This window comes from Ammodytes marinus (genome assembly GCF_949987685.1).
Source record: "Ammodytes marinus genome assembly, chromosome: 7".
NCBI classification, from domain to species: domain Eukaryota; kingdom Metazoa; phylum Chordata; class Actinopteri; order Uranoscopiformes; family Ammodytidae; genus Ammodytes; species Ammodytes marinus.
In genome coordinates this window covers 18297822-18324015 of record NC_137211.1, presented here as the reverse complement: position 1 = coordinate 18324015, position 26194 = coordinate 18297822, and the positions used below count along the sequence as shown (strand labels likewise).

Sequence of the window (26194 nt, the reverse complement as noted above, 5' to 3'; positions counted from 1 at the left end):
GAAGGTTTTTTCTTTTTCAAAATCACAAATAGTCATTTGTCAAAGTTACCAGTAGTCAAAGCTCACAATGATAAACAAAAAAAAAAAATTTAAGATGGAGTCTTAAAAAGATGGAACACTTATTATATTAAACTGAATATATCGACCTGCACCTACTAAAGTTGGTATTTACAGTTTTGGAAGTTTCACAGTTTCTTTGCGGAAAATCGTACTGATGGTTTATATAGTGTATTATATGATAGGTATTAAAAAAAACTTTTAATTCCTCCCACTCCAGATGCCCGATGTAACGCCTCCCCTCCCGCTCCCTCTCCCTATAAAGAGATAATAACGTAAAATAAATATTTAACTGAGGTAATGACAATAAGAGCTGTGGCGGCGGACCCTACAAAGTCTTTCCATTAGGTTAACTCTTGCCCTCGGTTTGTTACTGCGTGTGGAGAAAAGAAGCTGGTGTTCAAGGGCCCTTAGGAGCTCAAGAGCCACGTCTGAAGTTTTTCATTTTATTGAATTGGCATTGGGGAGTCCTTGGACCTAACCACAGTAATAAACCACTCAAGCACACACACATATGCACTCCCACACTGACACTAGCATTCAACAGCCTGCCAGCTCCTTATCCAACGTAGGCAGCGCATCACGGCCACCCGCACTTGTCTGTTGTCTTAAGAATGTCATTGAGTCTCTGAACGGCTCTCCTGACGCAGCCCCCTAATCTGCCCAGCGCTGCTGTCTACTGTTTGCCTGAGCGATGCGAGGGTTTGCCAGGCATGGGTATTATGGTCTGTCGGAGTGTTTGGTCTAGGGGCTTTGCTCTTTGATATCCTACACTCACATAAGCAGCTCAGTGGCTCTTCCACGCCTGTTACCCATGGCGACACAGTGACTGTACGGTACATGGTGCTACATGCATTACCGCCTTCAGACGAGGTGAAGACACTCCAACACGTTGACTCTCTCTGACCCCACGTGGTTGGTTAAGAGCTGGTGTGGGCGGGGCTGCAGTCGACTTGTGTTTTACAGGCCGCCGTTGTTGTTGTTGTTGTTGTTGTTGTTGGTTTCGTCTTTGCGGGCTTTATCCCCTGAGCCTTGCACAGCTTTGATCAATCCCCACCATAACAGACACATGACAGACAGTGGCTCACTCCTCATCAGGCTTATCAGGACAATGCACATGTGTTTGTACATCATGGGGGACAACTAAAAGCCCACTCATATACTCCGAAACAGCTGTTTTTAACCCTCCCCACTGCTGGCTCTCTCTCTCTCTCCTCTTCATCCATTCTCTCCTCCTTTGTCACTCCCGACTTCCAAAGGAATGAAATATTATTGCTCATCAAAGATGGGCCCCTTGTTTTTCCTGCATTGGGATGCAGAAGAAGCAGAAAACAGTGAAACTGGAGCAACGCCCCTGTGTGCATATACAGTACGCGTGTTGATGGTGTGTTGTTTACAGCTTGTTTACCACTCAACTAGTCTGTGGTGGTAAAAGCGAGATCGTTATACGTACTTCACCTGAAAAACCTGAAAAAGGAGGATTGGCTCAATAAAGAAAAATGTAAAAAAGAGAGATAGGCAGGGTTTTTTTAGAAAATTGCCACACTCAAACGGTTCCCAAAAGACCTGCAGCTACAGTCAAAATAAGAGTATTTTGAAACCACGCATCACACGGTAATATTTTTTACTCTACACTTCCTTTAGTTTTCAGGCGAGGTTCCAGAGAACCGAGTGGATGTTGTTGTGGCCAATCTGACGGTAATAGACGCCGACCAGCCGCACTCGCCTAACTGGAACGCCATCTACAGGATCATCAGCGGAGATCCGTCGGGGCACTTCAACATCCGCACAGACCCCGTCACCAACGATGGCATGGTCACCGTGGTGAAGGTAAGACAACAGCCTATTAAAACACGCTCAGCATCTGGCCTTAATAGAGGGCAGCGTGCAAGAAACTTTGTCATGTCTTTTTTCCCCTCGCTTACTGTCAGATCCCCTCTGGATTTCAAGCACAGGCAAAAAGAAATAATAGACTGTAGAAGTTAAATGGGGACAGGCTATAGGGTTTTTGCCTTTCATATGCCCCTCGATGTCCAAATAAAGGATTGAAGGCAGCTGCGCCCTTCAGAAAAACAGCTTATACACTCACACTCACACACACACACACACACACACACACACACACACACACACACACACACACACACACACACACACACATACACAAGGCTTAAACACAATGGCCGGTCAGTCCACTGTAGCAAATTAGGTATTGATTTCTCAATTACAAAGGCAACAGCTTTTATCCACTCATAATGTTCTCGCTGCTGCGGTAAATCACAGCAACAACAAAGTCATGTCTTGTAACAACCTGCTATGTTAGTGTTCAACCTTTCAGACGGTGTTTGTCCAGAGGGTTTAGACCTATTTGGACCACAGAAAAAAAACTATACGACATCCAGTCCATGTTATGTGTGTGTGTGTGTGTGTGTGTGTGTGTGTGTGTGTGTGTGTGTGTGTGTGTGTGTGTGTGTGTGTGTGTGTGTGTGTGAATGTACAGTGTGTACATTATTGTCCTGTTGAACACAGCCTTTAGCATTTTTATTTCTCTGTTCATCCATGAGTGGCTCACTGTAAATGTGCTTATCATGTCGTATCTTGTGTTTTGTGGAAATAACTTGTCTGTTTGTGTGACCCTGAGAGGACCCAGGGGATTTTTTCCCTGCAAATCACATCTCAAACATCGCACAATACTGTTGAAGATGTAGCAATTAGGTCTCGTTTCTGTTATTCCCTCAGCACCCTAAGCATTGAGCATTGGCATTTTGCTTCTCTTCATTATCTCTAGATGACTGCATTCCATAATCCATTCCTCGCACTCCCCTGATGTAAAATTCAGCAGGCGGGCGGCGGGGGTTTGCTGTAAGCTTCCATAGAGGCCCATGGGACTCTATTAGGAATATCATAAAATAAGAGACAGGACACCCCCTGGGAAGAAACGAGAAATAGACAGTCTCAACAAGTAAACATGGAGGGGGAGAGGAGGGGGTTCAGCTCACTCACGAGAAAGGGACTGCTTCATATCAGACAACGTGCGATAGGTGAAGTCAAGAAGCCATTAGAAGGCGCTATACCTCGGTGTTCCTGTTTTTACCAAGGTGACTGTGGCTGCTACATGGAAATCCCACTGACACTCAGGTATGAGGCGGTCTCTCCCACAGGGGACCTGGGCTCCTCTGTAAACAAAGGGCTGAGGTCTCAACCAGAACATGTCACACATTTACACCGCTCTCTTGGGGATTTTTTTTTTTAGAAGCATTCTCACATTGCAAACATGGTAAAAGAGCCAGTAGTTGATGGAACAAGAAATGCATTAAAAAAAAAACACACGCGCACACACACACAAACGGGAGCCGCTTGGTTTTATGGAATGAGTCATTACGATATGTAAATTGCGGCTTATGATTAACACCACGGAAGATGACAGGGGAAAGAAGAGGGGAAGTGGAGAGAAGTGAGGCGCAGACGGGTTTTGGGAGGATTGAGAGATGCAGAGCCCCTTTAGAAAGCAGAGATCACAGAGTGTGTGTGGGGAGGGAGGGGGGGGGTGCAGAGGTTAGGAGACAAGGGGGATTGGAAGCTAGGAAGGAAGGAAGGAAGGAGGGAAAAAATAAACTAAGGGGGAAGATGTAAGATGATGTAAGATGTGAAGGCTCATGGGCAAAAGATTGACCTCTCACCCCTCTGGCTTCCCTCAGGGGGTGTGTGTGTGTGTGTGTGTGTGTGTGTGTGTGTGTGTGTGTGTGTGTGTGTGTGTGTGTGTGTGTGTGTGTGTGTGTGTGTGTGTGTGTGTGTGTGTGTGTGTGTGTGTGTGTGTGTGTGTGTGTGTGTGTGTGTGTGTGTGTGTGTGTGTGTTTGTGTGAGCGTGTGTGTGAGCGTGTGTGTGTGTGTGTGTTCAGTTTTGCCTACAGCTATACTCTAGACCTCCCTGTGCACTGGATACCACTGGCTGTAGATCAAAGAGCCCTAAGCGTGGTTTGCCTGTAAACGAGTTTCTCAGTGAACCACAGGGTCACACACACACACAAAAAAAAACACCCATGAGGTTGCGTTTACTCATATCGGTGTACATACATGCACATACACAGGAAAACTGCAACACCAACTAACACACACACACACACGCGCGCGCGCAAACACATTGACACCCCTGACAGCCAAGCTGCCTGATTAAGAATGCTTTTTTATATCAGGGCTATGCTGCCACACTGTCAAACGCAACACTGGCATTTGCAACATACAGATGTGCTCACAATCAATAGCATCACCATCAAACACCACAGACACCATGCCTTGTGTTGGTGGTGGTAATCATCATCCGCCTTTTTAGAAATGTGCCAGCAGTACATACAAGCCCCGTTTGTTATCTGTTTTATTCCCCTGCTTGTTGATGTTTGTCATTTGAACCTGATCGTGTAGTCTTCATTAGGGAAGCACAAAACTGTCACTCTGATTTAAGCTCAGCCAGCAAAACCCCCTGTAGACTATTCACACACACACACACACACACACAAATACACACACTCACAAGGCAGAGCCATGACACTATACCCTATGAATAGTCTAATCCCTGCTGTCTCTTCTCAGGAGGTGCATGTTTGTGTGTGTGTGTGTGTGTGTGTGTGTGTGTGTGTGTGTGTGTGTGTGTGTGTGTGTGTGTGTGTGTGTGTGTGTGTGTGTGTGTGTGTGTGTGTGTGTGTGTGTGTGTGTGTGTGTGTGTGTGCATGTGTGTGTTGGTTAGATGTTTGGAGAGAATATGGGTCTAATTCATCAGGGGACCACTTGACACGGCATCTGTTCATTTATCGTGTCCTTTATCATCAACAAGGTTCTACGCATAATCCCGTGGCGTAATAAAGAGAAATGTTGACAGGGGTTTTAACACTATAATAATCAGCATAATATTTATAGTGCAGCCTCCACTTGACACAGTTTGCACATAAAAAGTAATGACGATAATAATAGCACTAATAGTAGCAATAATCACTGACTCCACTGACTCCTCACTGACACTTTATTTTCTATTTTCATTACCTGTCAATCAATAGTGAAGACTGTAGTTTAAAGTAAAAAATGCATCAAAAATATATTCATTTCACATTTTGCAATAGTGTAATAAAATACGTGAAACTGACCAAGTTTAATTACAACAAAAAAGCAAAAACGTACATATTAAAGTGTGCAAATGTGACAATGAAAGATGTTGTTGCAACATTGCATGTGCAAGGTTCCTTATTTGACCCTCGATTGCTGTATTATATTACCTACTCCCTTCTGTATTTTTTCTATAGAAAGACTAAGAATGTTACAAAGAATGTTTTAAACTTAATTCAATTCAGTTTATCCTTGTCTTGTCTTCTCACACACTGTAATTCACTTTCACCCCTCCTCCAGCCAGTGGACTTTGAGATGAACCGTGCCTTCATGCTGACGGTGGTGGTGTCCAACCAGGCCCATCTAGCCAGTGGCATCCAGTCCTCGCTGCAGTCCACAGCTGGGGTCACCATATCTGTCCAGGACGTCAACGAGCCCCCTTACTTCCCCACCAATCCCAAACACATCCGCTTTGAGGAGGGAGTCCCCGCCGGCACCAGCCTCACCACCTTCTCAGCCGCAGATCCCGACCGACTACAGATGCAGCAGACAATCAGGTATACTGAGTCAATGCAATAGATCACACTACAGAATGGGAATTTCATTTTTTTTTTCTATTCTTTTTTTTTTTAGAGGTTTTTTTTTCCATGAACATATACACACATAAAAAAACTGAAAAAATTAAATAAAGTAAACAACAAGCATAGCGTACTCTACTATACAGGTTTCTATGTCAAACTCAAAATAAAAGGTGGTTGAGGTGTGAAGTAGCTCCCTTCAGTATTGTAATATATACATAGTCAAGGAAAGGCTGCCATGTTGGATTAAACTTCTTTGCTTTCCCTGAAATCTAATATCGTATTTTCTCCATAGATAAAGCACTGGAGAACTCTATGAACCAGATGTCAAAACAGGGGGATATCTCTTTGTTCCAAACCTTAAGAATATTGTTTTACGCGATCAGCATCCGATACTGGATCGACAGAGCTTTCCAATGACCTAATAGTCTCTAGTTGTCTTGACCAGCCTAGAATTGGGACGGAGGATGTGGCCATAGACGTCTGAATAACAACCAAAGAATGGGAAACTTTTTAGGCAAAACTTTTTTACTTGTAACTTTTGTCGTTACATTTTTCTTCCCGGTGCAAAATCCTTTAGATCTAATTAGAAGTTCAGTTACATGTGGTCTGTGAACAGACCCAAGGGAAGTATTCTGTTATTATTATTATTCTGGCAAGCTGCATTGTGAGTACAAGCTTGGCAGAAATCCCTCCATATGCACTAACAGCAGGCTAAAAAGCCTCTTGGACAGGTTCCATGTCAGCAGTTAGGAGTCGAAGTTCAACAAGGGTACTATATTTTGGCATCTCCCCATCTCTCAAAGTCTTACTGTGCGGAGTTTATGAGCTGGTGGAAAACTCTGAGTAAGGAGGGTAAGGTTAATAGGGAGCAAGAGCCTCTGGGGTAATCAGAAGTGTGTGCATTCTGCGAGTTGCATTAGCACATACGTGCAGGTACAAAGACACACAGACACACACACACACACACACACACACACACACACACACACACACACACACACACACACACACACACACACACACATACACCACACACACACACACACACACACACACACACACACACACACACACCACACCACACCACACCACACCACACCACACACACACACACACACACACACACACACACACACACACACACACACACACACACACACACACACACACATACACACACAGAACAAGAGAGAAAGAGAGAGAACAGCAGAGGTGTAGGGAGGGGGGAGAACAAAAGAGAACAGCTGGCACATGCCCAAACACCTGACACAGCATTATGTCCACCTGCAGTGTTCTGTCTCTGTGCTAAGCCTCTCTGGATTTTAAATGTATACTAACCTTTAAATGACCAGCAGGCTTTTTCTCAGTCCTGCTGTCAATTTGACAGTAGCAGCAACTGCATAATGTTCTTTCAAATTTAGAGGTAATCTATTAAGTAGACTTTAGCTGTGTATTGATATGACAAAGAGAAAGGATGCATTTCCCCTTGTGGTCCCATGTTGTCCTTCTAGAATATGGTGAGTGTATTGGTGACATTTCTAGCGTGCGTGTTACACAGCTGTTTGCTGTGACATTAATACCACCTTCTTCCAACCCTGACGCTCCAGCAGCCCCTTCCTTCCCAATTGCTCTGGGGAAAAGATCTAAACAAATTTCCCAGCTAATTTCGCAGCAAATGAGAGTAAATTGGGAGTACATTATAATTAAGAAAGAGACACCAAAGTCCCCAGCTTCTCTCTCTCTCTCTCACACACTCTCTCTCTCTCTGGGACCGCTCTCTCCGCCTCTCTTATCCTCTCTCCCTGTTGAATTCACTTTGACCTTGTTGGTTTCTCTCACTGTTTACCCATGACCTGTACAAGGCTGCATGTGCTCAACATCTCGGGAATTAAGTTAGCCTTTTACAAGCACGCCGCGGTCTGTCATTGTCTCCTTAACACAATCCCAAATCTCCTTCCTCTGCCTCTCACCACACGTTTACAAGCCTGACTGTAGGTATTACTGTAGGCAACTCCAGCACCTCATTCGTTTGGATCCATCTGGACAGGATCGCTTATCAATCCCCCGCGTTGCACCAGTTTCATCAAAGGTATCTTCTATAGTATGTCTGTTATGCAGGGACACTAATCACAGCTGTTCCCTGCGTCTCTTGAATTCTCATTAGTCTGTAGAAATAATCAAAGGCTCATTCTCTGCAATCAGCTAAACCCCTGTTTGCATCTCCCCATTAAGAAATACTTTTTTTTTTCTTTTATCCTTTTATCCTACAGAACACATCTCAGCGTGAATACCTCCAAAGCCTATATCAATCAAACAGTCCGCTGACATGTCTGTTGGCATGGGGGGGAGACATTTAAATATGACACCACAGTTTTTGTTACATGTAATTCATGGCGCATGTCTCTTTATGTGACAAATAGCCGTATGTCTTCTTAAATGGATGGCGGTGAGATACATGAAGAGAAGAGAGAGAGAGAGATGAGAGGAAGATTTAGGATTGGAGCCGGTGGTAAAAATACCTAAGGGACTGTGGTGGGGGGGGGGGGACGACGGAACAAAGCTGAGAAATGGTGAACTGACGCTGGGTCAAGGTTTGAACTTGACAGGTGCTTATCAAAGGAGGGACAGGCTGCTGACAGTGTCCTGTTGGGGGTGAAGAAAGGGGCGGTGGGGAGGGAGGGAGAGAGTGAGGCCCCATGCATCACCTGTCAAGACACCTGACCCAGTAAGGTTGCGACATGGGGAGACTGGAGACACTGGCATAACTGATTACCCAATGCGCTTTGGCTAAACTTGAGACATGCATTTTTCATCTTTTCAGGGTCGAGGGTTTTGAAGAATAAATGTCATACCTCTCTCCCCGATGCTTGCTTAGATCACTCGCCTGCCAAGTCTAATCATAAATCCAGCAATTCTCACACACACACACACACACACACACACACACACACCAACCAACTGCCAAATGAGATCAACTTTTCAGGTAGATGGGAGGCAGTGGAAAATAAAGACACAGGCAAAGGCAAACTTTTCACACAAAATACAACATTTAAAGACAGATTTCTTATTCCAAAATAGCACTCCAATATATATATATATATATAAAAAATGACTGTTTACCTTTCCAAGAAGGAAAAGAATTGGCACTGCGCTTCATTAAAAGGTTGCCGATGGGGACTGCCAATTGCCCACAGTAATGTTGTTGACAGTTGGGGCTTGTAAACAAAAACACTGGGCGCTTTCACAATCATTATTCTAATGACCAGAGTAGCCCTATTGTTTACCCAGCCCACTAACTGAAAAAGTGGAGTTAGCCCAGCACATTCTGCCCTTACCTTATCTGGGGGTTTTCTTTTTAGAGGGGAACTAATAATCCAGTCGATAGTCCATTCAGTATGGCTGGAATTAGCTTTGCTGCGAAAACTGTTAATTCTGGACTTCATTTGTTTCATATAAGGTTTATTATGTCTACACTGAGGACTCGTTCGGAGACTCAATTAAAGTTGGGTGGTGGACAGAGCGCTCTGCTTTGTGAACAAACCGTGGTGTTGTGGCTTTCCTCATCAGAGTCTCCCATCATGCAGTGTGGCCTGAATAGATTCTAGTGGTATTTTATTGCCCATTGTGGAGGGGAAAGCTCTCTTGTTTACAGTTTCACACTCCATTTCCTACCCATCTCCTTCTTTTGCATTTTCTCTGGTTCTGACTTTCGAGGGTCTATTAATCCAAATGACAAAAATACAATCGGTTTGCACTTTCTTTTTTTTAAGTCTAGTTGATATATTTTATTTGGATTTGAGATATTCATGAAAGAGTTATTTGCTTCCAAAACAGCATGGTGGAGGTAAATTGAATTTACTATGTGCTGCTCGTATTTAAAGGAATTGCATTTTGGGAACTTTCTTGCTGACAGTTAGATGAAAAGGGTTGATATACCCCTTTCTTGTCTATGCACTCAATATGCTTGAGACAGCAAACAATTTGCCTGTGCAAAAAAAACAAACGTGCACACATTTTCCCACTCATCAACTGCTATTAATAAAACAAGAGTGTGCTCATACTCGCTTCTGACCAGGCGTACACAGCTGAGATGGAATAATAAGTATGACATGAAATATACGATGAGAAACATAACCTTATCAACATTGTTTGTTGAGGGTTGTTTTTCAATTCACAGACTGTGTTTCGCAATCTACACAGCTTTTTGAATTATTTATCAGTGATGCATTATATTATCATTTTTATTTACATTCAATACATATTTTAAGTACAGCTATTGATTTAAGCCTGGATTGCGAAGCTACTTCTGAAGTCTGATCTAATCGTCCACCAGATGTGTAATCATAATGATAAAGATATTACTGAAATGATGTTTTACAGGTATATGAATTAGTGGTATGGCCGCTACAAATAGTCACGCGTAATGTTTGTGTGTGATGACAGATGTTGTTTTTCAGCTGGAGAGTCTTGCCCATACATTTAAAATGCATTTTCTCTTCTTTGCCATTCTTCTTACTGACAGATCTAATGAGTGGTGAAGTGGCCACAGGTGTCGATATGCAAACTGATGATTGAGGGTGTTTCTATCTACACCCATTTAGAGCTAACTGTGGGAGTGAAAATGAGGATGGAGACTCCAGACTCCAGTTCGTGTATGGATTAAAGAACAAGTTATTGGCATGTTAATTAGTGAATTCTAGAGGTGCTGGCAGACAGATTTCTTTAGAGCTATGCTAGATGTTGACCCCTTCTTCTGGTCTTTATACTAAGCTTATCTTCTGCTAAATCGCCTAGCTTCATAGTTGGCCTACATGTTCTGCAAATGACATCAATCCTTTCATTTTACTGTCGACAAGAAAGTAATGGAAATATTTACTAATGATTCATTTAATAAATTCAACAGCATGTATTTTGTTCAGGTGTTTAGTTGAACCGATCCTGTAATTTCCCTCTGCTCTGTAAAATGTGCACCAGTGTGTCTGTCTACCCATCACTAGAAAGACAAAGAAAAAGAGACTCCGTTGGCAATGGAGATGCAAATGAAACAGAATAGCAGTAGGTATCAAGTCAGTCTTAATGAGGATATTAAAAGCAGATCACACAGCCATGCTGCTACTCCCGAATGTCACCTCTCGATGTCCCTCTTCCCCTCCCCCCCCCCCCCCCCCCCCCCCCCCCCCCACACACACACACATTTCCCGATTGTTTCCCTGGCTCTTTTATCCCACCACCCTCCTACTGCGATGGACTCACCGTAGCCCCGGTGGTGATTTCACAGTCGGCCAGTTAGTGGCTGTTGGGCTTGACTAGCACGTGTGAATCCTAGAGTGTGGGAATGTCATCCCTGTGATCCCCTTCCCCGCATTGCGCTACGCCTGGGATCAGGCCCACTGCCTGCTGGGAAAATCCCACTTCCCTCGCTGCAGGAGAGAGAGATTATACTCTCTGTCCATCCCCCCTCCCCCCCTCTTCACTGCCAAACACACCTCCGGGCTCTTCATTCCACCACCATGAAAAACGAAAAATGTATATGCCATATTTCATTTTAAAGGTGCTGTAAGCGGAATGGTTCTTTTAGCTAACTTGCTGTCAGTTACTGCAGTTAGCAGTCCCCTCGCTCGTCCCTACGTCACCACATTAATGCACTGCGCTCTTCAAGCAGTGAGTTATCTAGCATCATCTCAGATCCATAAGTGTGATACAACATGATAAAAACCATCAAAACAGACATTGGGAACGATGTTTACCTGCTCCGCCATTGTAGGCGACTAGGCGCGTAAACATTCACCCATCTGTCGCTCTAGCGTGCACCGGCAGTGAGACCATGAGTGAGACGTTGTCGGTTTGTAACGTTCTCTCTTGTGATTGGATATTAATTATAATATTAATTTCGGAATCCCCTGAAAAGTTTATTAGCCGATTATATGCAGAGCAGCTGACTGAGAAATCGGCTTTATGAAACGCGCACATTATGAAAGTGATCACTGTATTTATAAAGAGCGATTTAACACTTATATTAATATAAATAAACCGCTTACTTCACCTTTAACAAACACGTGGGCTGGTTCAGAGAAATAAAGCAGACCACAATTCAATACATACAAAAGCCCTAGATCAAACCCATTTCAATGTAGATATAGATTTAACAGCTGGAGGTGTATGTCACATATACAACATGGCCTTAATGCCCATAGTAAATGAAATCGGATTGATGTAGGGACCTTTCTTGCTGTGTAAGCTCAAAGTGTCACATGTCCACAGACGGTGTTTCAAACGCAACAAAAAGAATGAGATTACTAACCGAGAGAGGTGGCGAGCTGATGAACTCTGCATCACAGAGGGAACGAGACGAGGATGAGAAGATACAGACAGGGATAAGAAAGTGTATGAATACAAAGTCACAGCGGGATGAGGGAGATCAGATAGAAGTGAAAGTGCGGAACGAGCCCCCGAAAGCTGCAAACGCCCGAGAAACAAGGTAGAGTTAGATCAGAGTGAGATTGGGATTCAATCCTGGAGATGATCACCTGTTCCTTGCCTGCCCCTTTTATCCTCAGGGAAGTGTTGCCACCTGCTACCACTTCCCTTTTCCCCTGTTTGACGATCAGTACAACGATCCTATCATCGTTTCTCCAACCCCTATACGTATACAGCTTCCCCCATACACATACACACACACACACACACACACACACACACACACACACACACACACACACACACACACACAGGAACCTTTTGGAAATACAAAGGCACTAACACATGCTCGTATATGACCCGTTAGCCTTCTCCAGGTTTAAGCAAACACTTCCTAGAATATGTGCATGCGACACACAGGCAGGCGGTTGCAGCAGTTGCTTAACTACGAAGGTAATTGACTTCAATGCCTGGTACACAGGAGTGAAAAATGAGGTGAAATTGACTGTAGGCTGCAGGCTCTGGAGGAGAAGTCAATGAAGAATTAAACTGTGTGAAGGTCAGGCTGTCGTGATTCTGGGAGTGTGTGTGTGTGTGTGCGCAGGCAATCTGTGTATGCACGGATGCTGGAAAAGTGTATAAACAAGGAAACGCTTGCTCTAACTTCTCCAATCGATTTGTCCTTGTGTGTTTTTAGGTATTCAAAGCTGAATGACCCTGCAGACTGGCTGTCCATCAACAGAACCAATGGTCAGATCGTGACCACAGCAATGCTCGACCGGGAGTCCATCTACGTTAAAAACAATGTATATGAAGCCACATTTCTGGCAACAGACAATGGTAAGATCACCTTTTACGCCACACGTTTTATCAGCGAGCATTGTTTTCAATTTAAAATCAAAGTGATCAATGTTACTGCTTCATAGACGGAACAAAAATATAAAGGCATCACTTTTGTTTTTACACAGGTGTGCCTTAGGCTGGACACAATACAAGTCTAGTCTAAAATGTGCAGGTGTACTGTAGGTCAACTCCTCTTGGTTGTTCATAGTGATATTGACAGTATCCATCCATTTATACCAGCACTTGGCAGATGAAAAGCTAAAAGCAGTAATTTTGTAGATTTCTCTACATTAATACTAGTTTTAAAATTGAGTAAGGTTTGGTACTGGGTAATTAGACTGTCAATTTCTTAGTAATTCTACAATAAATCTCATTGGTAAAATACCAAACTAGAATAGACACCTACACAGAGTAAGGAACATCCTAGAAAGTACTCTGGAATGTGCTCCCAGTCAATTTACATAAAGCCATTTTATTTTACCTGCATCATGCGTGTGTTTTATACTCCTTGTCCTTGAGCAAGGCATTGGAGTTGAATGGATGTTGAGAATGTTATTCATTGTTGGCAATGATCCAAGGTTAAGGTACAAAAAAATATATCTAAGATGTGGCAAAACTCTCCAACAAGCCTCTATCAAATGCTGTTTAGACCGACATGTTACTACAATGTTTGGCTGATATTGAAACAGTGGCAAGTCCACAGTAACAGTTTTGTGTGTGTGTGTGTGTGTGTGTGTGTGTGTGTGTGTGTGTGTGTGTGTGTGTGTGTGTGTGTGTGTGTGTGTGTGTGTGTGTGTGTGTGTGTGTGTGTGTGTGTGTGTGTGTGTGTGTGTGTGTGTGTGTGTGTGTGTGTGTGTGTGTGTGTGTGTGTGTGTGTGTGTGTGTGTGTGTGTGTGTGTGTGTGTGTGTGGGTGGGTGGGTGGGTGTGTGTGTAGTGTACACATCAGTCTGACTGTTTGGTTATTGCTGGTTATTGCCAGCCATCGTAAAGTGCGAGGGATTATGGTAAGAAGTACTATGAGACAGTAGGGATAGTAGGATGCGACATGGAGAGGTGTTGACACCATGGTAAGACATACATTTGTACAGCGACCATATTTCAATGCATCCTAGCCACCTCCACAATCTGACTGCCTCAGACCCTTGTGACACACAGCTTTCCTCTCCAAACACCTATGGTATTGTTTTATGTGTTTATGTGCTTTTCAAAGAACATATGGTAGGCTTGGTACACGTCTTTTCACCATGCCCCGCATTTCCAAGCCACCATCAAAAAAAGGAGTTAATACAAATCCTTTTGAGGAATTTACACAAACATAATTATTTATTTAGCTGGTTAAAACCCACATAATTCTCCTATCAGCTGTGGCAAGCTGCTTCAACATGTCCCCCATACATAGCTGGGATTAACAAACCAGCGGAGTGGGAAAGCCAAGTGTGTGTGCGTGTGTGCGTGCGTGCGTGTGTGCGTGTGTGTGTGTGTGTGTGTGTGTGTGTGTGTGGGTGTGTGGGTGTGTGGGTGTTTTTGAACCTGTGTGTATTTATGAACCCTATGTGTTTAGGCTTCAGTATTAACATGTGTTAAATATGCATGTACTGTATGTATGTCAATGTGTGTGCAAGATAGCACTTATGATAAAATAGTGAATAAAATGTTCCTATATATAGCTTGTAAAGGTATTTTAAGCGTTTAGAAGCTGTTAGGTAAGATTTTAAAAAGTAAAATGATTTGCATAACACATAAAATATACCGTAATCCACGTGGTATGGCTTCGTAAAGGGTGTCTCTTTTAATTGATGATGTAACTATAACGTAATGTGTTTCAGTATTACTAGAACGAGAACACAGTAAGACAGTGCAGTTGTGGGTTTACGTGTGCAAAGCTGTTGCTAAGCTCAGCGCTCTCTACTGACATTGTGTTGTAACACATGTGCAGTGGTGTTGCAGCTTTTTCGTAGAATGTTTGAACACTTCTAAGGGCTACTGCTTTACGGTATTTGGCAGCTATTAGTCACTTTTATTTCCATAGCAATATTCCAGTTCTGGGCAAATTAAACTATCACTTAATCAAATATTATTTATAGTTGTTTAAAGTGTTAAAAAAAAGGTATTTTACGAGCTGAAAGTGCGTCATCCATCATTTATGACTTGTCTCTATCAATCAGTTGAATTTTATGGAGTGATCTACAATATATATGGCAGTACACTACGTATTACCAGTCAGACGGAGCTCAAACTGTCTTACACTGTGTCTCACTCTTCTTCTGGCGAATGTCTTGCTCCGTTAACGTGTTTAATTGGCAAATCTGTCGGCTTTGCATAAATCTTTCTAAATTACATCGCCCTTATCTCATCCAAGAGGAGGGCCCTTGGGTCGCTTGATTCCATCCCATGGCTCCGCCAGTGGGGCATGGCTGGGAAATGACTCGTAATTGGAGGCAGCTAAGGGTTGTCACCTCATGACACACACTCAATAAACAGTCCTGAGCTTTACGCAGCTAAGAGCCCTTCTTCTTTAGATTTCTCTGCGTCACATTTTCATACTACACATACACAGCCATACATTCTTCTCCCTGCCCTGTTGTCTCGCTGTCTGATTGTTCAAAGTGTCTATTCTTTACTCGCAATTTTCTATAAATGTGTTGCTGATGGTCTGTTGCTCTGTTCAATCAATGCAAAAGGCCTCCAGGATTGTGTCTGCAGATGAGGTGTGTGTGTGTGCATCAGCGCATGTTATTACAGTCCAGGGCTGACAATATTGTGGAGAACAAGCACCTGCTATGGCTACCTACAGGAGCATCAAACCAAAGTTTTCCAATTGTCTTAAACAACATCCACAGACCTACACAATGGATTCACGTTCATGCAAGAGAATATCACAACTTTAAAAGCTGCCCACTTAGCCACATCTGCACATCCATATCTTATAAAAAGATTGTTGTTAAAATGATATGGGTGATATGATAGGCCAATCCAGTGCTACATCCACTACATCTACATTAAACAGATTCTTTAAGGGAATAAAGTGAGTAACACGTTATACAAATAAGCACACAGGCATACACCATGTGCTTTTACATTTATTTATGTGAGTGTGTGTGTGTACCAACAGGGGATTGTGTGTGCATCACAATTAGAATGCCCCCTTTCACCTCTCAGAAAAAAACATTGTTAATATTGCAGGCAGGAGTGCCTTTATCTACAGAAACATAGAGGTATCTGCGATTATTGCGTGAATACACACGGACAAGGACTTGTTTGATTGTGTTACTGTCATCGTTACCGTACCTAAAGGGCTCTCTAGGCGACTGGATGATCTGGGCCTGTATGAGGATCCACTCTGATGGCTTGGATTTGGCTGTAAGGCTAACAGGGGAGCTGGAAAGCATAACTGTCAGAAGTAGTTCTGTCAGGGGAAGAAAGTTCTCCCGTAGCTCTCCAGCACCCCTACCTCTTACCATCGGCACTGTGAAGAAAAGAAAAAAAAACACCTATATTATTTCTTTTTTATCGCTCTTTTTAATGTATTTTTCTTGTCATCTTTTCCTCCCGTCATTCACAATAGCGTTTTTCTCTTTTTCCTCCCAGGCTCCCCTGCAGCCAGCGGCACAGGCACGCTGCAGATCTATCTGATAGACATAAATGACAACCCCCCGGCCCTCATACCCAAGGAGTCCCAGATCTGTGAGCGGATCAACAAAAACGTCCACGGTGTCAACATCACTGCCGCCGACGCTGACACGGACCCCAACGCCGGACCCTTTGTCTTCGAGCTGCCCAGCCTACCCCACACCATCCGACGCAACTGGACCATTTCACGCATCAGTGGTGAGGAGGCAGTGTGAAAACAAAATGGAATGGTTTGGATTTTAGAGTGCCACTTAATCCATTATTTTAGGTTCTGACTGTCTAAGATCTCATTAGAGGCCTTATCATAAAGCTCCTTACATATGTCTCGTACAAATTGATGATTTCAAGCAAATACATGATTTAGAAGGAAGTCATTCATAGTTATAGTAGTGGCATTTCACTATATGAAACAGCTATTTTACTATTTTTCATGTGAGTTTATACACTGTGCATTTGCCATATGGTAATAATATTGATGATATGATTTTATGGTCTAATTAATACCAGCATATTGAATTCAATCATATTGCCTAGAACTTTCTTGCAGCAACGTTTTAAAGTGTTTGCTCAGAAGTAGCTTCTACTGAAAACTGATTATCATTTTGGCGTGTGGTAGAACATCATTCCATTTTATATTAAGGCATATGATGACTAGTTACACATGTAGCAACTTTTCTCTCTCTCTCTCTCTCTCTCTCTCTCTCTCTCTCTCTCTCTCTCTCTGTCTCTCTCTCTCGTCACTCCACGCAGGTGACTACGCTCGCCTGGGGCTGCGGTACCAGATCTATTTAGAGCCCGGGGTGTACGAGGTCCCTATAATAGTGCAGGACTCTGGGAACCCTCCTCTCTCAAACAAGTCGGTCATCAAAGTGAAGGTGTGTCCCTGCGACCAGAACGGGGACTGCACCACGCTGGGGGCCGTGGCCGCCGCTGGCCTGGGGACCGGAGCCATCATCTCCATCCTCATCTGCATCATCATACTGCTCAGTGAGTGGGAGATTGTGTTTTTTTTGACTATTTTCTTTTCATCCTCCTGTACTTTTGTAAAGAGTCCTTGGGTTTCTTGAAAGGCGCTATATAACAAAAAATATTATTATTACTATTATTATTATATCACAATATACACCCACTGACACTCCACTACTCTCAGACACATCGCGCAGCCACACGCATGTTTCATACAGTTCGCAAAAGGCTCTGAAGCTGCCTGTGATTGGCTTCGATCGGCCTTCTTGTTTAAAAACATAGTGTGTTCCAGAGGGCAGTCATGAAACATTTACCTCGCTGTAATACAACAAGATGAACAATGTTTTTTTTATAATGGATTAATGCCTCCACTGCTAGAGTCTTCTCCAGCATCTGTTGACAGGGAGTTTCTTGTCTTCTTTTCCTGGTAAGCTAAATATATCGGATGCTTGTCAGTGAGTCATGCCACTGGCTTACTTTATTGCTGTGAGTTGTGCAGTTCATACATAAAGACAAGTCCTACAGACAGATAACTCCTACAGCTGTATGATTTTTCCAACATATTTTAAAGTGTTATAGTGTGTTATTAAGTATAATTAATTGCATTATTACTACTACCACCAATACAAGTTTTGAAAGTGACCCACAAACATCCCTGAACTTATTTTTATGCTGATTTGACCAAGTAGAGCCTATCAAGTATTACGATGTCTCTCTCAAGGAAGAGCATGCAGGGAAGATGCATTGAAGACAGCATAGCTAAAATGAAACTTAATAATGCTTAAAAAAAGTGAAACAATGCCAAAAAGAGTGGACATACAGGAGAAATCATTACAGTAACAACTTGCTGGCTAGGTTGCTGTTGATTTAGTTTTTCTTCCAAACATCCATGGCCTCTAGAGGCGATCCTCAACAACAGGTTAAAAATGTTCCTCCTATTCAGCAAAAAATATCAAAACATCTGTTAGGTAGAGGTACAAACACTTTTAAAGTCTTCCATGGTATGTTAACATGTAGTTTTTTTCTCATGTGTGTGTGTGTGTGTGTGTGCGTGTGTAGGCATGGTGCTGCTGTTTGTGGTGTGGATGAAGCGCAGAGAGAAGGAGAGGCATACCAAGCAGCTGCTCATTGACCCCGAAGATGATGTCAGAGACAACATCCTCAAATACGACGAGGAGGGAGGAGGAGAAGAGGACCAGGTGAGAGACACGCACCTATAACCCACACACATGCTTTCTATGTTGGCGTGCCCATTTCCAATGTGTATTCCTTCCCCCATTGTGCCTGTGTGTAGGACTATGACCTGAGCCAGCTGCAGCAGCCCGACTCCTTGGAACACATCATCAGCAAGCCGCCTGGTGTCCGCAGGGTGGACGAACGGCCAATCATCCCCGAAAATCAGTATCCAATCAGACCTGTCGTGCCCCACCCTGGAGACATTGGGGACTTTATTCACGAGGTGAATTTAACATCACGCAATGGGACGCACGTATTGTTCCACCGCGCGCACACACACACACACACACACACACACACACACACACACACACACACACACACACACACACACAAGCACTCAACTCAGCCAGTAGTAGATTGCCTTTCATAGAGTGAGCTGGCCTCTCACTTTCGCTTTCCATCGATCTGACATGTAATGTGATTACTCATTTCTGGATGCTGTTCAATAATGTATGCTCCAGTATGGCGATGGAAACAACGTGAAATGTACTTTTGCCTCACGGCTGCTCTCACAGTGCCAGCTTTTCTTCACACACACACACAAACACACTCCAGTTGGCACACCGATGCGAGAAAATGCTGATTGACAGACTCATGACAACACGTTCACACTCGAGAGGTGTTGGCAGCTGTTCAGCTTTGATCCATCCATCCTTGACTCATTCTCTCTCTCTCTCTCTCTCTCTCTCTCTCTCTCTCTCGCTCTCTCTCTCTCTCTCTCTCTCCCCTCCACTCACACATGTACTCACCTGATCTCGCTCCAGCAGTCTGGTAAAACACAAACGCAGCAAACACATGGTGCTACTGCCACGCACTGCACCCCTGAGGGTTGAGGCTTTTTAGGTTTCTGGCCGTAGTATCTCTCTTGTGTTCTCCAGTGAAGTGGATGAAGTCCATTCTCCTCACCTGCCTAACCTTACTGTCAGTGGGCCCTCATTTGTCATTCTTAGAAACAAGTGCAGGTTTTAGTGCCGGCAGAAAAACATACAGACCAACTCACATTTTATTCATGGCAGTAACAGTAACAAAATATTGATGAATAGAGTTTGTTCACACATTGAGAAATCAAATTCAGAAACTGGCCAGTTATATCTTGCTGTTTGTTTCAGTATATATTACAACATTTGATATTGGATATTTCTAATATCCCATCATGTATAGTGCCATGTATCCTTTATTTAACTAAATATATATGTATATCTTTTAACTTTTTACATCAATACATTTAGTTTAAGCTATTTAAATGATCAGAGGGAGATTTCATTAAGAAAATGTCAGTTTATGAAATGTTAAATTAGTTTACCTTAACTATCTGCAGAAAAAATATAATAACAATGTATATGCTAGCTGTCTTTAATTTAGTCTAGTTTATTTCAATATGATAACATGTAGTACTAAAACATACATACAGTATAAGTACATGTGTGGGTGCGGCAAAAACCTGTACAGGCTTATATGGAAACCACACCCAAAATACATTTTCATATAAGAAAACAAAACACACACATACAAGCACATACACACACACAAAAAATATGTATAAATAAAGAAAATCAAAGTAAACAATGCAGAACTATCAAAGAAAATCAAAACAAAAGACAGTGATTAAAAAAAAATAAAAAATTACAAAAACAATCAAAGAAATCTGTTTAAATCACTTCCCTCCCCTATGGTCCCTCCCTGACATGCTCTACACCAACAAAGTCGTGCCAAAGTGAATGGACAGTCCCAACAGCCAATAAGAACAGAGAATCGGAGCCTCGCTCTGATTGGTCAAAGTGTACAGCTCATGTTAAATTTGAAATCACATACCCCAAGTTTAAGCAGAGAGTCTTGAACCCCCTCTTATTTGTTGGTCTTTTTATAGGGTCTACGAGCGGCAGACAACGACCCCACGGCTCCTCCGTACGACTCCCTGCTGGTGTTTGACTACGAGGGCAGTGGCTCCACCGCCGGCTCTGTCAGCTCCCTCAACTCCTCCAGCACGGGGGACCAGGACTATGACTACCTCAATGACTGGGGCCCGCGCTTCAAGAAGCTGGCCGACATGTACGGAGGGGGCGACGATGATTAAAATAAAGCCCAGTCACACATGCAAAACCACACAAACAAAACAAACACCTACACACATACACACACACACACAAACACACATACATGCACACTCCCTCTTCCTGTCAGCTGGCCTGGGGCTGTTGTTATACACTCTTAATGAACACATGTCGACAATTGCATGTTCACACTTACCAACTCAACTCGACTCGACTGACCAACCCAACCAATCAATCAAATGACCCACCACCACCACAGAGGACCGCGGTGCTCTTCTCTCAACCGTCTCCTGCTCTAAGCCTGTCCAACGGAAACGGGGAAAGCTCTGAATCGCAGGCTTCTCCCTTCTTGTGCTTGTGTTGTTTTTGTATTTTATTTTATTTTAAGGTTTTGTGCTCTATGTAGGTTTAGTTTTTCTGTAGTGAGGTTTTGTTTACCTTTCACTTTTTCTAGCTTTTTTTTTTTTTTTGTCCCCCACTCTCCTTCGATTCGAGCCATTCCCTATTCCTGAGGGTTTTCACATGTTCCATAGCCGTCAGCCCCGGCCCTGCCTCTCTCCGCAGAAGCTTTAGGTTGAGCTGCTTGCTTTGTCTGAGGGAAACAAAAAGAAAGGAAGAAAAACAGAACACAGATATGAAAGTCCTTCTTTCACAGAGTGCCCCGGTTTATTCTTTCTTGAACTTGAATTACTTAGAACAGAAGCACTGCTGTTAAAAAAAAAGTGCCTTCAGTGGTGCGTATTTTAGCAGACTCCCGCTAACTCAGGATTGGTTGCCATTTTCTCGGGCTCACATGCCTCCATACGACCCCTGACCCTTTAACTTGGACCTGCTCCCCCTCATTTCTATGGTCTTGCAGGGCTGTGGTAGCAGCAGGAGATATCAGTGCTTGTTTCAGAGGAGCATTGACTGGCTTACAAGGGCACTTTCGATGCACAGGCCCACAGTGTGTCTGTAAGTTATGGACAAATCATTAACTTTTTCAAGTCAGGCATATCTGTGTTCCTAGATCCAAGCCAACTTGAATGTGATTGCCGAAATCACGGAAAAAAAAATACATAATGGAACCGACTTAGAGAAGAAACGCATTGGTGTGTCTTTGTTTATCGTGGCTTGAATAGCAGCTGTGTTTGTTTTGCGCGCTCAGTATTTGCACCTAAAACTTGACGAGGCTTGATACTACGTTGTTGACGATTGACAAGTTGTGTGTGGCCTCTATAATGTTACTGTATATGAAGTACATGTGAGGGGACTTTGCCTTTAAGATCATGTAAGGTGTTGCATGTGTATCCCTTCACCCAAAGGTATTTAACATGGCACCAGCTATTATGTGGTAAATGTGTCAAAGAAAAAAACTATATAAACTGTACAAACATACGGAGAAAGGAGAACACAGGGTTACTTCAAATAGCTCCGATAGCGTCCCATATAAAGAGTGACCTAGTACGAGTCCCTCTTTTAATTTTTTTTTTCTCCCTTTTGTTGCACTGTTGTTTCTCTGCAAACCTTGAACGTACAGACTTTGCTGCTGGTCCCTGTCACAGGAACTGGGGAAATTGAGCCTCAGCCAGGGGATTTAGCGCCTTCACAATCTGTCTCTCTTCAGGCAACGTCTTATGTTCATCTGAAATGTGTCTCCCGAAATGTTTGGCTGCGAGTTCAAGAGGTTTTGAAAAAGTTGTTAGAGGAAGGGGTAAGTCAGTTTATGAAGTTCTGCCCTTCATCAAGGCAGACTTGCAAAAAAAAACTAAAGCTTCAGTAATGGCACTTTTAAAGACAGACACCACTGAAAGACATGTTCTGATGTGTGTTAATGAAAAAGCAGCACTACCCCATGGGCTTTTGTAATCATATTTCAGACCCCCAGAACTGAAAGGTATAGAACTAGGGAAAAAAAGGGAGCTTTAGTCTTTGTATTAAATTATTTAAATATGCAAAACATTTCACAGAGAGAGAGAGAGAGAGAGAGAGAGAGAGAGAGAGACCGGGGAGATGTTGGTGATTGATAGAGAAAGGTTTAATCATTCCTTATCTTCTGAGTGCCCATTGAAACACTCCTCCGCTGTAGCCGGTTTCAACTTGGTGTGGAACGACGAGATGTTCTATTAATTATGAATACGATGAATGCTTGAACAAAAACATCTCTGTTCTTCAGATGATGTGGCTCGAAGAAACTGCGCACTGCTCCTTTTTTCTGTCGCCGCTTTCTCCTCTAAATGGCAACTATGCTTGCAAAGTGGTCGAAATGGAATTCAATTGTGACAAGGTATGGACAACATGGAAACATATTGCATGTAAGTGCAAGTATTCACCCTGCCACAACAAGGAAATAAGGACGAGGGTCTGAATTGACTACGAACAAGGAAGGTCATGGTGCAATCCATAAGGTTTAACAGGGTAGAAATCTCTACATTTACAATAATAGATCATTGGTGTACAAACTAACATCTTCAGGATAGCCATTAGCTTAAATAACAGTGACAGAGTGGACATGAGAGAACAGGTGTAGATGCTGCTGGGTGAGCTCTTTTCTATCCGATCGCTACTCAGCCTTCAGAGTATCTTCACAAACGAAACACAGCTGTTACTTTCTGCTATTTGTGATTTTTTTTTTTTACCTTTTAATGTTGTATATAGAGAACATTTTTATACATTTTGGTAACATGATTTATCTTTTTCTGTCTAGTCTTTGCATTTTTCTTTCACACCGATTTTTGATTCAAGATGAATCCTTGGCAATGTATATTTCACCACGAAAAAAGCCATGTGCATTTGAAGAGAATCTGTATGATTCTATATGAGCTTACAGCCATACTCTCGTCGCTGTTCCAAGTTTAAGCTTCATCATGGTGAAAAAGGCACCACCTCAACCCAACTTGTACAGTCTATACTGGCACACACTCACTCTTCTAGGCCTTACTGTATATATGTGAGTGTTGTATAATATATGAGCCCTTGCAGCATAGTTCTAATTCAGCTGCGTGGCTCCATCATTACTGAAGGCCATCCACCATGAACAGAAAAAATACACACTTCATTATATGCTCAAGCTCTCTTATCAGATGTTCAGACGGATTCAGGGCCAAGCAAAGCAGGAGGCCCACACACAAACACACACACACACACACACTCTCTACAAAAGGTAACTGACCTTTGTAAATGTGTCATACATACAGACATGACACAATGCCATTATGATACTGAATGTTATCAATGACTCGCCTCGATAGGTAACAGCAAATCATCAGTGGAGTCGGTCACACTTCCCTCGCTAAAGTGAGGGGCGAATTAGCAAATGATAGAAATGAAGGAACTATTTACTAACTATTGCACTGCTGTAGTCTGCCCCCTGTCTTCTGGCTGTGCCAACAACGGCTCTTCTGCCTCTGACTGGTGTAAAGTTAAAGGACACTTGGCCTCACCCGGGACACTGCCTGACCATGGACACACACCTGACAGGAGGCTCCAGCAGAAGTGTTCGCTCTGCTATCACGTGAACTACGACGACAGGCCGCAGTGTTTCATACCAGTTCTCCAAAACACTGCTCAAGTCCAAGTGTACATAATGTAGTAATTGCTTGAAGCTAAACAGACCAAGTTAGGCAAGCTGTACCTGTACAATTGGAGCTTTTTGCATGTATCTTTTTTTATAATGGACAGATGAGTGCTATTACAGTAACCATACAATATTTTAAAACGTGTCGCAGCCCGCATGACCGAGGTTGTAGTCCAGAGAGGATTCGGGTGTACCATACTCACATAGTTTCAAATGGAGGAGAGAAAAAAAAAGCTGAAAAAAAAAGAATTGCAGTTACCGAGTCAAAATACTTTTTTTTGTAAATTGTCAACAGCACAACTATTTTGTATTGTTGTTTGTACCATTTTGTAAGAAAATGAGGAAAAAAAGAAGAAAAAAAACAAAGGAAAAGAATCTGTTGTTTCAAGCGTGTGTTTATAGTGCCACTGCAACCTTGGTTTTCCAAATACCGTACAGTCATTGCGCAGCCTTGCAGATCAACCTTGTAATATAGTCGCTGAGCCGGAGACTCCCTGTCAGCACCGTGTGTTATAAATAAAAATGTCCCCCTCCTTATAAGAACACTGCCTCCTGTCTTTTTTCTTTGTCACTCACCGATTCCTGCAAGCGATGCAATTCTTCACAATCTTGTTGTCTTTAAAGTGCTAATGTGGTTTTTTGATGATAATTGTTTTTTAATTAACTGGAAAAGTTTCTCTGTCAGTCAGAAAACTTTGCACTAATTTCTATTTACTCAGTTAGCACATGTATATAGTTTCTCTTATCGATGCATCGGCTATAAACAATTTTCGAATCCATTATAACAAGGACTAAATATAAATCTCACTTTAACCCTAGAGTTTGTAGAATATAATTTGATGGGAGGCACGGAGTCCTGTAGTAGCTATATAGAGCCAGACATACCTTCATAAACTGAACATATGAACTGCATGTTAATTGGGTTGTACTGTAAGAAGTCAGGAGGAAGACAATAAAACACATGAATTTTCATTGAATGCAATTGAACACAATGTCATCTTTCTGTTTTCTAAAAAAAACTAGACTATCACTTAAATAGAGGCACACATGCTGAGTGCACTTGCATGCCAGCATACATCTCATTGCCAAAAATGCCTTTATTGACAGATGCACATCATTTCGGCAATGCACTTATAAACAGCTTGTTGTGAATTGTCTATTCCAGTTCTGCATAAAAAGTCACCATAATGTCATAATGATTTCCAGGAAACGTTTCCAAAATGTTAGAATAAAAATTATCTGAAAAATGTGCTTCTATTTGCACTGGTTTAATATATGGATGATTGAGTTTCTTATTACAAATTAATTTCAGTGGCAGCCATGTAGAAACATAAGCCAAAATGATCAACACAATTAAGGTTAGTCATTTTTCAACTGTGCCCGACGGGGCCGTCTTCCAAGGTGGAATAATTGAGTTTTTCCCAGCTGAAGCAGATGAAATTCAGTTGCAGAAAAACATTTCCAATCATTATTTTATTGCTCTTTAGCTCAAACTGTTGTCACCATGGAAATCTAAAACTGATGTTGTTTTTAAATAAGCTATGCAGGTGTATGGAACCATACACATCTCTATAATTAATTTTCTTAATTTGTATCGTATATTTATTGTTCTGTTAACTTTAACCTTGTTTATTGGTTAAAGATATTTTTTGGCATTTTTATTCTTTATTGATAGTGTAGAGACAGAGTTGAAATGGGGCAGAGAGGGGAGTGACATGCAGAGAACGACCGCGGGCTGGAATCGTACCCGCCTCCACTG

At 42.6% G+C, this 26194-nt stretch overlaps 1 protein-coding gene across 1 annotated transcript in view; it reads left to right on the top strand.

Annotated features, from left to right (window-relative positions):
- The window catches only part of LOC307253089 (cadherin-4-like), a 217540-nt gene extending 192580 nt beyond the window's left edge, over window positions 1–24960 (top strand). The window contains exons 10-17 of the mRNA XM_080030957.1: window positions 1702–1887; window positions 5452–5708; window positions 12847–12989; window positions 16582–16821; window positions 17374–17610; window positions 18649–18788; window positions 18884–19048; window positions 20696–24960. Of these exons, the coding sequence (XP_079887083.1) occupies window positions 1702–1887; window positions 5452–5708; window positions 12847–12989; window positions 16582–16821; window positions 17374–17610; window positions 18649–18788; window positions 18884–19048; window positions 20696–20902 (1575 nt within the window). The 3' untranslated portion in view covers window positions 20903–24960. The remainder of the gene's footprint in view (window positions 1–1701; window positions 1888–5451; window positions 5709–12846; window positions 12990–16581; window positions 16822–17373; window positions 17611–18648; window positions 18789–18883; window positions 19049–20695) is intronic.
- Window positions 24961–26194: the final 1234 nt, after the last annotated feature.